General features: G+C 34.7%; 1 protein-coding gene across 1 annotated transcript in view; it reads right to left on the bottom strand.

Annotated features, from left to right (window-relative positions):
• Positions 1–1,066: 1,066 nt before the first annotated feature.
• LOC103602645 (mirror-image polydactyly gene 1 protein-like) overlaps positions 1,067–18,464 on the bottom strand; it is a gene marked incomplete at its 5' end in the record, with an annotated part of 47,578 nt that continues 30,180 nt past the window's right edge. The window contains one exon of the mRNA XM_008587068.1: positions 1,067–1,223. Coding sequence (XP_008585290.1) covers positions 1,157–1,223 — 67 coding nt within the window. The remainder of the gene's footprint in view (positions 1,224–18,464) is intronic.

Here is an 18,464-nt window from a genome sequence, read left to right as displayed (position 1 = left end):
ACAAGTTTGATGGCCTCTTGCCTTTTAGAATAAAGACATGCTGGCACGTGCTAGTTTTCATACCAAAAGTATCCCAGTCTATTAGACAGAGACTTGGCAATTTCTACAGCTTCAGTTTAAATAATTATCCAGACCCTATGTTAAAAAATACTGACAATATATATTTATAAGTACACATGAACAATGTTCTCTTTTTATTGAAAACAGTCTACATTATTTGTAGTGAAGCAAAAATCGTGCCTCGATAAGTATCATTTTAATGTAGCCAAACTTATTAAAGCAAATTATACATTTAATTTATAGCATCTATACTTAATATTTTTTAATACTAACAAAGATTACATACATGCATTGAAAGCAGACTACATACACACTCTTATGTCTGAGCCTCTCTCATCAATTAAGAAATATACTCTATATTGAAAAATATGTGATGCATGTGAAGTTTTGACCTAACATAGTGGATTAAGGCTTATACAATATTTACTTTGCTGCACTTTGATTCGGAAAGGGTCATATGTGAAGATATGATTCTGATTGACTTTACTATGCTTCTATAAAGGTCTCTCAGTAAAAAGATTTATATTAAAGACATCGAGATAGAAAATAAGTTACAAAATAAGCTGCAACCTTATAGCTAACCATTGGTAAAGTCTGTAGTTAATACATTTGGATAAATAACTCAAGTCAGCAGCAAAGTGGTTAAACATTTGTGATTTGATTTTATCTCAGCTTGGAATGTGGTTGGAGTGTCCCACTTCTAACAACTGTTTGCTAAGTTAAGGCTTTAGTGTTTACACAGTGTTGAATGAAGCAGCCTGGTCACCAGATGTGATTGCTTCCCCAGACTGTCATTTTTTCAGTCAGATCACTGTCCTCATGGTCCCTGTTCCAACCTTCTTCCTCAGGACATCCACCAGCCTTTCCAACCTAAGTTGGGGGGTGGGGTGGGTAGGGGTGGGCAAGGGGGGGGGGGAAAAAAGAAAACAAAAAGTGCAATTATTGTCAGGAATGTTTTGGCCGAAAAGGGAATGTGGTTGGAGTGTCCCACTTCTAACAACTGTTTGCTAAGTTAAGGCTTTAGTGTTTACACAGTGTTGAATGAAGCAGCCTGGTCACCAGATGTGATTGCTTCCCCAGACTGTCATTTTTTCAGTCAGATCACTGTCCTCATGGTCCCTGTTCCAACCTTCTTCCTCAGGACATCCACCAGCCTTTCCAACCTAAGTTGGGGGGTGGGGTGGGTAGGGGTGGGCAAGGGGGGGGGGTAAAAAGAAAACAAAAAGTGCAATTATTGTCAGGAATGTTTTGGCTGAAAAGAACAGTATTTGCCTGTGACCAAGCAGTTGTAGTCATGTTAAGAAACAAAGCATTACTGTAAGCGAGAGACACTGGTGCAGAGTGCCAAGTATCTGAGGTTAAAAAAACAGCAACAACACAAACTTTAACCCAGATCCTTGGATCAAGTCAGCACTAAATGCCACATAAAATATATAAGGGACTCATTTCAATATATTTACCTACTTGCATTAAGGTTGTGAATGAATCATTTACTGTGCAATAACAGGATGGCATATTAAGCGCAGAACAGTTTCAAACTGATTTTTACCTAAGAGAAGCGCATATTTCAATACAGAAATGCTAGCAAACTTACACCTGTTACTTAGCTAAATAAGCAACACATTGGCTGGTATACTGTACAACTCTTACACATTAAATTTCTTTCTGTTTCATAGAGTTAGCAGATGAAAATAAAGCCAGGAATTAGGCAGCTAGGTGAAAAAAATTTTTCTCAGTAGCATGGAAATAATTTAATTATATGCAAATGATTTAATGCTAATGAAACCAGACTTCCTGTACTACATCTATTTCTGAGTAGGATAAATAGCATAATACTATTTATAGGCAAGGAATTACTTATGTAGGCTTTTTAGTTTAAAAAAAAATGATTTTTTTAGTTGATTAAAAACCCACCAGTTAAACTGAAAAGAGTCGAAAGTTCAGAAGTCCATTCTGCAGTATTCTTAGGCTACTCTATGGGTGGGAAATCACATTCATGTGGATCAGTGAGAGTTTCGCTTGACAAAAGATGAATCAGATCATTAATTGGTTTTTTTCTTTTATTTTCTTTACTGAAAGCATAAAACCTCAACCAACAATCCTGCTTGATGCTCCACACACAAATCTTCCTTACAAGTGAAAATCATGCCCAGCAGTTTTCTGTATATGAAAGAAAGTACCAAACTTCCCTCCTTAAAGACTGCAGAGCGACATAGTCTAGTCTGCTCCACAGTTTGCCTTATTTATATGGATCCATGCATGACGGTCCTTTGCAAACAAACACAGTACAGAGTTAGACACTAAAGGAATGAGGGTATTCTTAGTGTCATACACACTGGTTTAGAGTTTCGGTATGAAATGGACAAATCAACTGCATACACTGCTGAAAACTAGATCAAGTTTATTGGATGATTCTGCATTCATCAAGAATTCTGTTAACAGAAAACCGGATTATGAAATAAAATAATTCAGTGGTCAGAAATCTTTGCTTTAAGAAATGTAGTAATGGTCTTAGAGTAAAAAGGCATATCTTGCCTAAGTTTCTTACTACAAATTTCTCAACTATAAATTATACATAATTATTATACACCCACCAAAATAGTCCAGTGGTACAGATACCTGACCTAGAAGATTCACTGGAAAATTCATTGCATTTGCAGATTAGTCTGTATTAGTTAGACTTTCCCTAGTGGTAAAAACTAGTGTTATCTTAGACACTCTTAATATTATGATTCATGGGACTACACGAATCCTTTAAGGCAAAGTTTCATTAACTTGAATTGTGGAGGAGGGGGAAGAAAAATGTTAGCACGAATTACAGAACGACACTATGAAATTTTAAGTTTATTGTTAAAATCTGATAGTAACTTAAATTAACAGTTAACAAATGGTTCCCAGTAGAAATCTTGACAAGCCATTAATAGCATTTCTTTGCATATATTGTTAAAAGCCAGAAAATATTGCTTTCAAGTTGGTTAAGTATATCCCTCCCTCCAATATCATTTATACTACTATCTAGTTACAAAAAAAAGAGAAAAACCAAACTTCCACATAATATAAAAGTAAGCCCTATTTGGTATAGTTATTATTAGTGCTACAAATTCAGAAATCAATGAAATCCCAAATTACTGAGACGAATCTGTGTTGTCCTTCTTTTGGCTTCTCCTTTACAGATAGCCTCATCTTATTTTTGTTTCCTTTTTATATATTAGGACATCTTTCCATTTAGAACCCTCATATCTTGCTAAGGTAAGATGATAGAAGGAAATACTTAAATATCATGTTTTGTAATGTCTCCACTATATTTCAACAATTACTAGATCAACCACATTCTTAGTTTACCCAGGTTGAATGATTTATGAAAATTTGATCTCAGAAATGAGAAAAATGTCAATTACTTAGTTTTGTAAAAGCATACTGACTTGTGAAACACAATGAAGCACCTATTCCTTCCTGTAAGGAATGGAATACACCTGCCAAACATGGGCTGTGCCAACAGGAAGGTAGGCGTGTGTGTCTGTTGAAGCACCTTGCAGGATTTGCCTGCAGGCTATTCTTTACTGTTCAAATCAATAATATCCTTAAAAAAGTTATGTAGCTCACTATAATAGGATCCAACTGCTTTACATATTACTAAGTGATATCTTCCCAAGGGCTTCATGAAGTTGGAAAAGGGCTCAAGCTAGGATTAGGATTTCTTCATTTTAAATATGAAGAAACTGAAGCACAGACAGGTAAACCTTTATGAACGTTTCTGAGGTAAAACAGTGACAAATCTGGTCCTGGTTTCCTTGTTTTTAGTTCAGAGCTATTTCAGTTAGGCTTTGGGTTACCAGAGACTTACACACTTCAGATTATAGGCTAATGCACTATTTGTTTTCATAGTGTCATTAAAAAATTTTCCTCAAGTTTTTACTTAAGTCAAATTGGTAAAGTATCTGCTGCTGTATTTCATCTGCTATTTTAGTAACAACATATTACAAGAAAGTAAATTTATGACATTGTACACAATTAGGAAATAATAGTTATAATCTATTATTTGCTATGATATAATTTCTATATAAGCTTAAAATATATTTTCGGCTATATTTTAGGTACAAATCCTATTTTAATAATTAACATTATTTTTATGTTTTCTATGAAATTATACAATATGTGTACAAGGGGTCTTCAAAAAATTCATGGAGAGATTCATATTATAATTCCATTTTTCCATGAACTTTTCTTGAAGTATCCTCATATACTATAATGGAATGCAGTTTTCCATCGAAAGTAGATTAACCATAAGTTATTTACCAATTTTCCTACTTGATTTACTTACTTCCATTTTTTACTCTTAATGAATATTGTAAGAGATATATTATAAGCATATATACATATATTTTTGGCATCTGGCCAGTATGGAGATCTGAACCCTTGACCTTGGTGTTATAACACCATGCTCTAACCAACTAAGCTAACTGGCAAGCCCTGTGATATATTTTGAAAGACAAGTAATACTTAATGATTACTGACTATGTGTCTGGAACGATGAGAAATAATTTATGCACATATTTAATTTTCATTATAACTCTATGGAGTACATATTATTATTGGATGATAAAACCAAAGCATATAGAGGGTAATTTGATCAGAGCCATACAGCTGATGAGTTTTGGAGCTGGGATGTGATGCTAGGTCTAACTACCATGCCCCTGATCTCTCCAATGTGCCACATTGCTTCCACAAGACTCTTAAAGCTTATTTCTGAATTTCTGTGAGCTTGAATTACTCTTATTGACTAGATAATTTTATTGTAAAGGGATAGAAAGGAGTGAAAACAGAACAAATTCCTCATGAATTGAATTGTAAGTATCTCACTATAGATTCGATTTTTGAAAATAATTTTTGTATTTGTCAATATGAGAGTAGGAGAATTCTTATTTGCTAGGCAACATTATCTCCAGAAAAGCATTCCTATTGTTTAGGCAATGAAGTTCCTCCATCAAACTTGTCTGGCTTTTTTCCCCCCAAAGAGAAAGAACCAGAGAAATCCAAGAAAGATGGATAACAATCATCCTTCCAGCAGAGGAGACAAAGTCACTAAAAATGCTGCACCTAGGGGTTGTCATTACTATTAAAGGTCTTGCCCTCTTTAAATAATTGCAGAAGGGTGAGAAGAAGGCTTTAAATGTAATTTTTTTTCTTTTACCACTACAGCTGTTCTTCTTCTGTTGGTCTTTTTAATGTTGATGTATTTTGTAATCTTTTCTTTACACTTTTCCTATTTTCCTGAAAAGATAATTTTTGCTCCCTTGATGACACTTACATGCTCATGACTTCCAAATCCAGACCTCCATTCCAAAATTCTCTTCTGAGTTCCAGACTCACATATGCAACTGCCTTCAAGACATCTTTTGCTTACACCATAGGCATATGATACTCAGCATATCGAAAGCAAAACTTACTAGTTTACCTCCCATGCATGTTTCAGTTTATCTTGATTTTTTTTCCTTGATAATGTTGCCATTCAATCATTCACTCAGGCTTTAAGCTGAAAAAATTTAGAAAAACTTGGTACAATGTATTTTTTTCCATCATTTCAGTTTAGACCTGCGAAAACTTTGTGATGAAACCACTAATATAGGCAGTAGGAAGCAATGAGACAGGTTCAACTTATTTAGTAATGTTATTTGCATTTCAGAAAGATCACTGGCAAGAATATAGAGAAAGGATGGAAGCAGGTTAGCCTATAAGTAAGAAGACCAGATACTACCTCATTAAAAAAATCCTAGTGAACACAACACTGTGAATGTACCTAATGCCGTTAAACAAACACTTAAAATGGTTAATATGGTAAATATTGTTATGAATATTTTACCACAATTAAAAAAATAATCCTACTGAGACTTGAGACCCAAATTAGAGCTGCAGCAGTGCAGATGGAAAAAAGGGGATGGATTTGGATATTTAGGACACAGGTATATTTAGGATATAGGATCAAAAGGACTTAGTGACTTCTGGGATAGAATGGGGTGAGTTGGGTTGGGCAAGAAGATTGACTCTCTGGTATCTGCTTTTGGTGACTAGGTAGACAATGATACCCTAACTAAGGCAATGTAGAGGAAGAGCAGCAGATTTCTGCTGGGGAGTATGTGTGTGTGAGGATGAGTTCAGTCTGACACATAAACCTTTGAGGTGCTGGTGGGACATATAAGTGGAGATGCTATGTAGGTGCTTGGTTATAAGAGTTTGTGTTAAAAAGAGAATTTTAGGTAGATTTCAGTTCAATCAAAAAGCATTTGGTGGGTAATTCTTATGTACCGGGTATTGTTTCAGGCATTGATTATTCAAGGAACAGGACATGGTCCTTGCTTATAAGGAGCAGTAAGTTGGAAAAACAAATCTTCATTTGAATAACTCCAATAAGTTACTGGCAAATGCTGTAATAAAAGGATGAACACAGGCATTAAACAGAAACTAGCTTGGGCATGGAAGGAAAGAAAAAGTCAGTAAAGGCTTCTTGATGATGCCTGAGTTAAATATCGAAAGATGAGAAGGGAAATAGTCACCACAAGAAAGATGAATGGAGACATGGTAAGGATGGGCATTCCAGGCAGAGGAAATAAAGTGTAAAGGCACAGAGGTATAAAAAGCTGATGTGTGTTAAGTACTACCAGTAGTATGGTTTCTCAGGATGATGACATAAGACAGCAGAAAATGAGGCTAGACAGGTCAGGCCATGACTATGTGTTACTCTGCGTTGCAAATGCAGCCATGGGAGTGGACGAAAGTGTTTAGAGAGTGAGGAAAAAAAGGAGGAGAGAGGTGGAAAGAGGATAGAACCAAAATGAAAACAAATATATAAAGGAAAGAAATTGTGAAAAGAATTTTAGAAAGAGTAGTCAGAGAAGTAAGTGATGGACCAAGAGTAGGTGCTGTCACCGAATTCAAAGAAGAGAAGGGAGTGACCAATAGGGCTAAGTTCGTGCTAAACAAGATCAAAGTGAAAAGTGCCCATTTGATTTGGCAGTTAGGAAATAAGCTTTTGCAGTACAATTTTACTGGTATGATGAAAGTGGGATGAAGCATGAATGGAATGTGGAAAAGTGAAGACTAAGTATAGGCTGTTTTATTAGAGCTTGGATAGAAAGTAAATGGAAGAGGATTGTAGTTATAGGGGTATGCACGGCTGAGACAGCTTTTTAAGTTTTTAAAGAAACGTGAATATGTTTATGGACTATGGAATATGAGACTGAAGATAATACCTTTTAGACTTAGAGAATGGGATCATAAGCACAACCTGTAAAATTTCCTTGAAAATATGACTGGACAATTTTTCCTTCAAGACTAAAGGGAAAGCGGTGGGAAGAATACAACTGTGGATAATTTTGTAGGTGCAAAGGAAGAAAATTGACAGAATTCAAGCCTACTAAAATCAGTTTTTCCCATGGAGTAGGAGGCAAAGTTCTCTGCTGAAAGCATAGGGTGAGGAAAAAGGCTGGAAGAGAATAGAGAAGGTTAAATAGGACAAGAAAGGGTGGTGACCAGGATATGTAAAAGGATTTTTAGGTGGGATTGATGACCCAGCTACAGCTAGAGATTACAATCTTGTAGAAGACATTGACCATCATAGTAGTGTGACCACCACCCCCACCCTCCCCATCCACTTTATACTTTGGGGGTAGAGGTGGGGAGAGCAAATTATAAAAGGAATTCAGAGTTTATGACTTGTAGGGCAAGTGGCCTGAGAAAGACAAGTGTATAAGAAGAATTGAGTGTCCTGGGGAGAAAGTGATTAAAAATAGAATCTAGATTGGGTAAAGAAAAAAGCAAGTCTATGAAAAGCTGTTAGTCTCGGGGAAAAATGGAGGGAGCAAGGAACTGAATATCTTGATTTGTGCTGTGGCTAAAAAGCAAGAATAGTTGGAATAAGACTGTGGTTATTATCAGAGAGGCAACTATGATGTTAGGATTTCAGATGTAGAAACGTTTTGAGTAAAGAGATCAGTAGAAATCATTGAAGAAGAGGAATAGAATGATAAAGTTGGATGGTGTAAATCTCAAAGGAGGAAAGGTTTTTAGATGGATGCAGAAGGTAGGAAAGTATTATAGTGGAACCAGAAGAGCTTTCCTTCCTATTATTTGCAGTATGGGAGGAAGATTAGTGTCTACTGGGCTGCTGGGAAGGAAGTGTCCTCAGTAAATTCAAGTTTCAGGTAAAATGTGAGTGTGACACATTCAGTGCAGAAGCTGTGGATAGACACAAGGTAGTAACAATAGAAATAAGGTTCCAGAAGGTAGGTCAAAAAGAAGTAAATTCAAGTTTCAGGTAAAATGTGAGTGTGACACATTCAGTGCAGAGGCTGTGGATAGACACAAGGTAGTAACAATAGAAATAAGGTTCCAGAAGGTAGGTCAAAAAGAGGTGAGATCAGAGGTAAAAAAGAGAAGGAAGGAAAGTTGGGGAGGGAAGAAATATAGAGCTGTATGGAAGAGGATAGGTAATTGATGGGGCTTAGCCACTTCCCCATGCAGAAATTGTAACTAATGAAATAAAAAATTTCTTGCTCAGTTTTAGCCACGACTGAAAGATACACGTACAGACTAAGATACACAAAGACTTATACATATAAAAGTGTACATATACACATGTATTTATCAATACACAAGACACAGCCATATAAATATGAACACACATGCTCACATGAGTACTCATAAGAGATAAGGGAATATCAAATTAGAAAAGAATGAAGTTGAGAAGAGAAAAGAAGAAAGACTATTCACATTTAAAACAGAATGGAGAATAAGTTTGTAAGTGAAAAGGTGAAGGTAGAAGGAGATGGGAGAGTGGGATGAAAGGTCATGGGGAAGAAAGGAGAAACGACAGTTAGTAGAAAGTGGTAAGAATGGGAAGTTGAATAATAATGACAAAGACAAAAAATGATTCCTTATTTTAATAAAAAATCTGCCTCCTTGGATCTTTCCCCTATCTGCCTAGACCTACCCTTTAAATCCTTACCCTATTGATTTCCTATATGAGGTGCTGTTAAAATGTTAAGAGCATTGTCATGTAGTTACTGTGTTTTATTTTTGGCCAGGTTAACACTTCCAGTCTTCAAAATTGTGAGCACAAGTTAGCAAGAAGGCAATGCCGGAATCAGAGAGGCCTCCTGAGGCCTTGTGCAGAAGTTGTACAACATCACTGTCTATTTTATTGGTCAATGCGAGTCACAGCCAGCCCAGATTCAAAGAGTGGAAAAACAGATTCTACCTCTTTACTGGAGCAGCTGTGAAAAATTTGTGGCCATTTTTTATTGCATCACAGTACTGACCCTACATGTAAGATTTTACCTTTATCCCTATCAGATTTCATCTTGGTAAATCTAGCCCATTTTTCTAGCAATTAATATCTTTAGGCCTCCAGAGTTTGTCTATCACTTTTTCTTGTACTTTTGATAAGCTACTTTTTATGTTTTTAATTTAGATATTGAGAAAAATATTGAAAAGGAAAGAATCAAGGATAAAGTATAAAGAAAAACTATCAGAGACAACCCTACAGGGTATAATGTGTATTCCTATTCAATTAGCTATGAATTCTCTAAACTGTGCAATCATTTCTTGATCTTGTCCACAAAGATATTTTGAACAATCTGTCAAATGATTCCTGAAATCAAGACATATTAGTGTTCTATTATTTCCCTTTATCTAATAGCTATAGAAGTTAATTCCTGAGAAGCAGCTAGACTTGTAAGGCCCATTATATGGTAAATAGGATTGGCTTGGCTGCTAGAGCATACCAAGTCCTTAGTGAGTAGATTAGTGAGTGACTAGGTGGGTCTGCAACTGAAGTAACTGGACTGGCTGTAGGGAACCATCCAGAAGCACTGTTTACTATTTCAACTGGAGAGCCTAAAAGGCTAATTTGGGCTTTGGCAAATATTCGGACAGGTCTAATCATCTAATTCCATGATCTGCAACACAGAAGCAGGAGTTTCTAGGCTGTGATGATACTTGGCAAGTATGGTGTGTCTGTAGCCCACTTCTTTCCGGAGGTTCATGTTATGCCTAGTATGGCTCATAGTACACAGTACTTACTTTAAATTTAATTTTAATGATTGGTTTCTGTTTTTCAATATCCAAGATATATTCACTAAAAAATTTCACTGAAGAGTTCATGCAGTACTTTTTATCAAAACCAAATCATAAATTCCGAAATATCACCAGCCTAACAATACTATAATGGCATTGTACACTTTGCCTTTCCAAAAAAGACAACTTTTTTTATTGAATAGATTTATTATTAAATGAAAAAGGACTTACAAATTGATACTGTTTTATAAAATTTTACATCTACAACATTTTTTGAATTTTTGTTTGCAAACTCAGTGTTAATAATGGATTATGGATGACTTGGACATAGGCATAGTTTATTTATCTAGAATTGGACAACAGTAGCAGTTAAAATGAGAATATCAACTGTAATTATGCTAGAGAAAATGAGAAAAAAAATTGATATTAGCAGGAATGTAGAAAGTGAAAGTGATTATCACAAGGCTAATTTGCTGAAGAAAAAAGAAGATATAGGGCAACTGCTTACATATAAATTCATATTAAAATATTTTGAAAAGTACACCACAAATATTTAAGTACATAATAAATAAGCACACTAGATGAAAATTACCTTTAAGATTTTTATTATAAAATAGATTGAAAAAATCTTTGTTTCTTGGGAAATATCACCAATGTAAACAAATGGCTAGGGAAAAATTTTTTAATGTCTTCCTTGACAAAAGATTGTATTAAAAATCAGCCTAGTTAATGTGTCTTGAAAGTTTACATGGATATGCTATAATAACTATAATCAAGCATTCTACTCTCTGTTAATCTTCCTATCAAGATCTTTGAGATTAAGTAGAAACCAAAGAATGCATTTAAAAAGGCCCTACTTGATCTACTTTGTTCAGGTGTCTCCCATATCTTGTGACTATTATGAGATTTGAGAAATTTCATCAGTACTGAAATATTGGTAAACCTAGAGCCTATGTAAATTGAAGCAGAGTTGATACCTAAGTTTTCTTTATGTGCATTTCAGTAAAAAGAAGCTTACCTTCAGCAAAAGCATTGTACTCTCAGCTCTAGTTTTTAACCTAAAAACAATGACTCTCAAGTCAATACTATAAGTACATATAGTTTTTATAGCCCTCACTATCCCAAATACAAAATAATACTCAGGAAATAAAGCTTACAAAATTATTATAGTTCTTAAAATGTTTTGGGCCATATCCTCCTTCTAGCTCATGTCAAATAGTCACAGTAACACTTACTTGCTAGTCATGGGATAGAACTGTGAAAGTGAAAAAGCTTACCTTTATTTTTCAAAGAGCAAAGCCTAAAATAATTTGGTAATGATAACTGTTTAAATAGAATTCCAACAGTAACAGAGAATTCTACAGAGAAAGACCAAAAAAAAAAAAGGCAAAATCCCAAGTGAGCAGAACTTTACCCCAATGATACTTCTCTCACTTCCCATCAAGAATCTAGTCCCCTCATAGTCTCCTCCCAATGACTTTTTTCTTTCCTTAAACTTTATGATAATGTTACATGATTCAAAAAAGAAAAAGAGTATCTGTATTTTATTATGTGACAAAACTTTAACTCAAGTCTGTGAATGTCTGATGGAGGAATTTCGGATATGAATTAGATATCAAAATAGATATATTGTGGGATTTGCACTTTCTCTTAAATTATTCCAGAGATGTGACTATCATCTGCTACATATAAGATTGTCACTATTTGTTGTTATCTGGTATTATTGACTGGCACTACATAAGTTAAAAAAAAAAAAGAGAAGAACAAGATAAAAATGAGAAATGCAGCTAACAATATTTAGTTTTAAAGCACATTATTAACCATTTACTAATTAGTTTGTTTCTACCATAACTTTCAAATTAATCAAATCTAATTCAATATTTTCCCCCAAATAATTTTGCTGATAAAAAGATATCTAGAGTAACTGGAATAAAGGATACAAAGAAATAATATGGATAGATTAATTTAGCTCCTCAGATATGTAATTATCATTCATTCATTCGGAAATATTTCTTAAGTACTTATTTTGTGAATAGCACCTTCTAAGCAGTTGTTCTGCAGTTTTTTAGGTGTCTACTGTAGATACATGAAGTCTTTTTACAAATACAAAATTCTCTGTAAAGACAGACCATAAAAGGAATTCTTAGCAAAAGCAAGTTATGATATAGTGAGTTTCAGATTACATCCTTTTCAAGTGGTTCTAAGGTTTTAATTATTGTGGACAAGAGGATGTGTTACACAGAACAGTGAGAAAGTGGGAATAAGCTGTCCTCAGACTTCACAATTCCTGGGTCATTTTATTTACCATGTTTCATTTATCTTCAATTTTATTAGCACTAAGAAATTGCTTCACACCTTGAAGTTAAAGAAACTTGGATTTATTTTTGAGATTAAATAGAACATAGAAAACATTAGGTACATGTATATTCAACTGTGCTTAGATTAGATATATAACATTCCTTATTCAATGTCGCATATCCAAAGTAGATAAGGTACTGAAAATATACCTATAATTTAAACATAGACAAACATTTACTATCTTTTATGTAACCTTGAAAAATGAGGCTCACCAATCATAATATCAATTAGTATCTATTTAAATGAATAATAAATATAAAAGTTAGACATATAACAATCAAAATATGCAAAACTTTACATTCTCTACTTTTGTTTCACCACATTTAAAAATTAGAACATGGAGAAGGATTAAGCTATATTTCCTTCTTTATAGTATCTCTAAGGTAATTTTATTGCGAGTTTTGAATTTTAAAATAATAACTTTGGTGTAATTCTGCCCAGGGCTTAATTAAGATTTTGTAAGTTAGATATCTCGGTTGTCTGCTGGATTCCAATAAGTCTATGGCAGCACTAGTGTATTGGATGATACTGTTAGGAAATTACTTAACAGAAGATACTGGAGTTATTTTGCTTAAGCTCCTAACTTCACATTAGAAAGTGATTGAGATAATAGAATGAATGAAGATCAAGTGACATTTTATTGGGTTCTTTAACTTTGCCTATCAGAGGATATTTAAATCATATGTAAGAATCCCAAGAAAACTCAACACCAAAAACAAGCCCATGAGACTCCATGAGAGTAGGTGTGTTTTGTTCATCACTGTATGCTTGGTAACTAGAATAGGCTCTCAAAAATCAATAGGATATTGTTTATGAATAAATAGTATACACACACACACACACACTGGGAATAAGGAGTAATTTCATGTACATTCTTCATTCTAAAGTAATGGATTGGAATTTTGATGATGACCCTCTAACACTAGGTTTCAAGAATAACATTAGGTTAATTTCTCTAATGTGAGGGTTTGTAGTACACATTTTAGTTGAGGGCCTTTGAAGAAGAACATTAAATGATAGAACACTTACCTGAAAAAAAAACAACAACAACAGATTTCTTCCAATTGAAATAGAGAGAATTTGGGTAGCTTGGTGGGAAAGAGGTTAAATGAAATTTCACTGTAAGTGAGAACTAAATTAAAGTAAGCCTTTTTGTATCAGGAGGAATTTAGCTAATATGATAATAATGAATTACTAATTCTGAAAACCAGCATCTTTATCTCTTCTTTTTTGATTTCATAATTTATCAGGAGAAAAAAAAGAAGCATACAAGGAATAAAGTTGCCATGGAAAGGACTGCTTACATATCTTCTATGGAAGAAGGATCAGAATCATAAATAAGAAGGCATATAACAGAATATAGGAAAAAACAAATTTTTTTTTTTTTTGTCTTTTTCCGTGTCCGGCAATGGATCGCAACCCTCAGTGTTGCCCCCGTACCGGACCGGGGACCGGCAACAGGATCGCAACCCTCGGCGTTGCTCCCGCGCCTCGCTCAGCCAGTGAGCGGGAACCGGTCTGTATGTGGGATCCGAACCCTCGGGCGGGAGCGCCGGCGCGCTTCCCAAGCGGCGCATTATCTAGTGCGCCACTGGGCCGGCCCCGGAAAAAACAAATTAATAAGAAGGCCAATCATTTTAGCTATTCCACTTAACACCCCTGATTTCTAAGGATTTGAACAAAGTATAATAGTGGTATTTTTTTAAAAAAGGATGTAGAGCACTAGGAAAGTTCCTCTTTTTTTCTTATTCTGGTGTTCGTGTTTTTTACCCCTGCTCTCTAGCTTTTATGACAATCCATGTGAACATTTTGGTATTTTTTTAAAAAAGGATGTAGAGCACTAGGAAAGTTCCTCTTTTTTTCTTTTTCTGGTGTTCGTGTTTTTTACCCCTGCTCTCTAGCTTTTATGACAATCCATGTGAACATTTGCTTAAGTTACATCTGAAGGCACACAGAAGATCTTCACTTCTTTTTGCCTGAAATGAACTGTTTATTGGTTGTATCATTGTCTTATTTAAAACATCAAAGTTTCACTATTTTTAGTGTCTTTTGTTAAAAATTAAGTGATGTTACTTCCTTCTTAAGTATTGTTTTGAAAACTGCTCAATTATTACCGTCCTCAAAATCTTTTTCCTATGGAAAATCGATCCATGGTTTTGAGATAAGTGTACAATAAACAGAAGTATATTTAAAGTATAATCTCATTCATAGTATATTATTAGACTTTTAGGTAATCACTGCTTCTTTTGGCAGTTTAAAGCTGTATGTTATTGGACTTACATATTTTATGGTCCTAAACTTTTTATATGAATAAGAGAGATTCATTTTTCTAAAACATCAAAATTTATTTAAGTAACATAACCAAGAAAAGGCAGATTGCTCTGAAAATTTTATGATGCATACTTGTCATAGAATATACCTTATTTAATTAGAATTGCCATCACAACATATAAAAGGGAAAATGTTATAAATATCTATACTACATATGTAGCAGAATAGAACAGGTTTATATTTTCATTTATCTCATAAACAGTGTGTATTCTAAACAATATACACACTTTTTTGTACTTTATAGACAAGGAATGCATAGAAAGACTAGCATTTCTGACTGATTTTCATTTTTTTCTGATTTCTGATTTTTATATGCCACTTGTAAATGTAATTTCCATTCCTTATTATCTATTCTCTTCACAGTTAATACTTTTCAAGCACCAAAGATAACTTGAAATTAAATCACACATATCTTTCTTTTATTCGTTAAAGCGTTAGTATTAAGGGTTAATGGGCTTTATTCACAGCACCTAGATTATTCTTTGATAATAAATTAGTGACATAGGGACCCTTTAACTCTTCCAAATTGGTAGGACACTATTTAGTAAACTGCATCAGGAACTGAGTTACAATGATCTTGAATGTGAATTACACTTACATTCAATTTTATTTACAGTGAGCACTTATTCACAGAGGTGAATTTTTCCTATGATTTCCTTGAGATTTATGGTATTTATACTGTTAACAATATATATAGATCTTTGTATTCGAGAAACTATGTTGAATTTGGCAGCAAAGATAATAAATAAGGCCTCGTATATTTATAATGATTATAATTTAGAGTACTAGAGGACATATTGTAAGGTCAATAAAAACTATTCTTTTATCATAATTGGTAGAGCACTTCCCATCTGGGTGTGAAGAGGATAGCCTCGAATCTGCCTTCTGATAAAATCCTCAAGGATTTTCAAATACTCTACAAAGCATGATACACCAAAATTGTAATTTATTGTTATTTTTCCTTAGGTTAGTTTAGGTTTGGGCAATGTGTCATACGTACCTTGTCTGGTATGTTTCATTACCTAAATTTGGTAGAATACCTCTTTTGAGTACATCCCCGAGATAACATTAATGAATAGTTGCTGTAAATCTTTATTAATAGCCCATCCTCATCATGTGCCTTTTTATTCAAAAATAATTAGTAAAATTCTTTCTGTATGCTCTTTTCATTGCTTATATCTGGACTTTTATATATTCACACAGCAGGCTGTTTCAGATAATTCTTCCCAATTGGAATGACATTACCTCAGGAACTGATCTGCTGTTTGCCCAGTGGAGGAGTTACATATTGCATTTTGAAGAATGACACCTCAAACTGCAGCCTTGACATTTGGCCTATCTTTGAATGGCTTGAGATACAGCTCTTAAGAATAATCTTTATCATTCAGAATAACTTTGGACATTCTGACTTTTAGCACTAAACTCCACAGAAATAGTTTAATTATGTGGGAAATGGGCTTATATAATCTAAACTGTTATCATTCCAAAGAAATTCTCATGGGTATTTCTATTATTCCCAGAGAAGAATCCTTAGAAGCCCTTCCCTTCTTTTGCTGTTCAGTTTCGGGAAGCCAGTTTTGATGAGTTTTATATCTGCCACCTGGCAGTACTTTTCTCAAACTTAACTTAATATTTTTCTTACAAGTTTATAAGTTAGGGTTACACAAAAAGAAAATGAAATTAGTTCTTAGCACTGAGCTGAATACATTCTATTAATGGCACTGTGTTGTTCCTATCTCTTAGGCAGAAAACCTTAAAATACTGACTTCTTCACCTTTCACATCTCTTTGGTCACAAATCATATTTTCTCTATAGTATTTGATATGAATCCCTTCCTCCCATCTTCCCTGCTACCAGCCTGCACCAGCACACTATTTATCTATCTTATTATATTATATCATTATGATTGTTTCTTAGCTGGTACTTTTACCTCTAACACCAACCTGCTTCAATTGATCTTCGAATGCTAAGTGAGAGACTGGTGTTCCTAAAACGCTATTTTCATCACGTAATCATCATTGCTTTAAAAACTCAATAATGGCCTTAGCTTCCTATTTCCTATGACATGAAATTTAAATGCCTCTGCATACTTTTGAAGGCTCTCAGTAATTCAGCCTGTCCTCAACCTATCTCATGTCATCCCACCTCTGGTCCTGCCAGGCTGACCTCTGTACACCTCCTCTCGCAGATTATATTGACCCTTGTACCTCTGCTTCATTTATACTGCATCTCTTCTTACCTCTCTGCTTATTCATATCCCACCCATTCTATGGGGCCAAGTTCAATTTTCTTGAAGCCTTCCTCTCTGTATTACCTGCACTGAACAACTAACAGGTTATTCAGTACCATTTTATTCTATGAAATAAATGAACAAGAGAAATTATATATTAACATTACTAGCATTATATACATTACAAGATAGCAGATAATCTTAACTCAACAGTTCTACTTGCAGGAATCTGTGTCCTCTCCAAACATTTACCTACAAATAGGTCCACTGAAGCAGTATTTGAAAACAAATAAATACTAATGCCATAAACTTCTAGTGGGCAAGGGAGGTATGGCACACCTTATATTCCACCAAATTTAAAACAGTGCTAAGGACATGACACAATTTCTTTTTTTTTTTTTTTTTCATGACCGACAACGGATCGCAACCCTCAGTGTCGCTCCCGTACTGGACCGGGACCGGCAACGGGATCGCAACCCTTGGTGCTGCGCCCGCACCTCGCTCAGCCAGTGAGCGGCCGGTCTGTATGTGGGATCCGAACCCTCGGCGGGAGTGCCACCACGCTCCCAAGCAGCGTACTGTAGCAGTGCGCCACCGGGCCGGCCCGACATGACACAATTTCTTTAGATGAATTGTCCTTCTCTATATCTTGTAATAACAGTAACAGAGATGAAAATAAAATCCAAATGTGTTGCTTTTCTTTTTCCTACACTAGTCCACATTTTTCACTAAAATCTCCTATCTTTCCCAAAAGTGATAAAATACTTTAAATTCTACAGTTAGTTGTCAGACTAACAACCAGATTTTTCTATTAATGTGCACAATAGAAGTGGTGAGGAGAAAAGGTGTTGCCAACTGTAAAGAACAAGTTGAAAGAGGTCATCTTGTTTATAACTGTCACCTTTCTGTCGAAAGGTTTCCATAGGCATAATGCTTCTAATGCTCTGGTACTACTCCCAAAGATTTACATCATCCTCATAAATCCATCAAAAACACTAGTCCACTGTTTTAACATACAAAACAGAGGATGACTTGCTATCCTCAAAGATGTTATTAATTCCTTTCTAAACCTCCTCTCTCAATCTACTCAAATTACGGCAGTGCAGATCTTTGACAGGGCACAAATTCTGCCTTTTCCAGCTTCATATTCTGCTCTATTACGTACCAGTGTCTTTGAAAGTGATAAAAAAAAAATTACACAGATTATGAGCTTATGGATGGGTGGACAGAGACTGTGTGCTGATGGTTGTGTTCTGATTTGGAGAGAAAAAAGATGTATTAAAAAATTATAGACATTTTGAATAAGAAGTTTCTCAGTACTTGTACCATAGGAAGGAAATCCAAATTAAATTCTACCTATTACTATATATCTTTATGTACACCAATTTTACAATTTAGGTCATTCTTATTATAG

This window comes from Galeopterus variegatus, unplaced genomic scaffold (assembly GCF_000696425.1).
Source record: "Galeopterus variegatus unplaced genomic scaffold, G_variegatus-3.0.2 Scaffold4243, whole genome shotgun sequence".
Taxonomy (NCBI): Eukaryota; Metazoa; Chordata; class Mammalia; order Dermoptera; family Cynocephalidae; genus Galeopterus; species Galeopterus variegatus.
The sequence above is the reverse complement of the archived record's forward strand: the minus strand, read 5'-3'. Positions and strand labels throughout refer to the sequence as shown.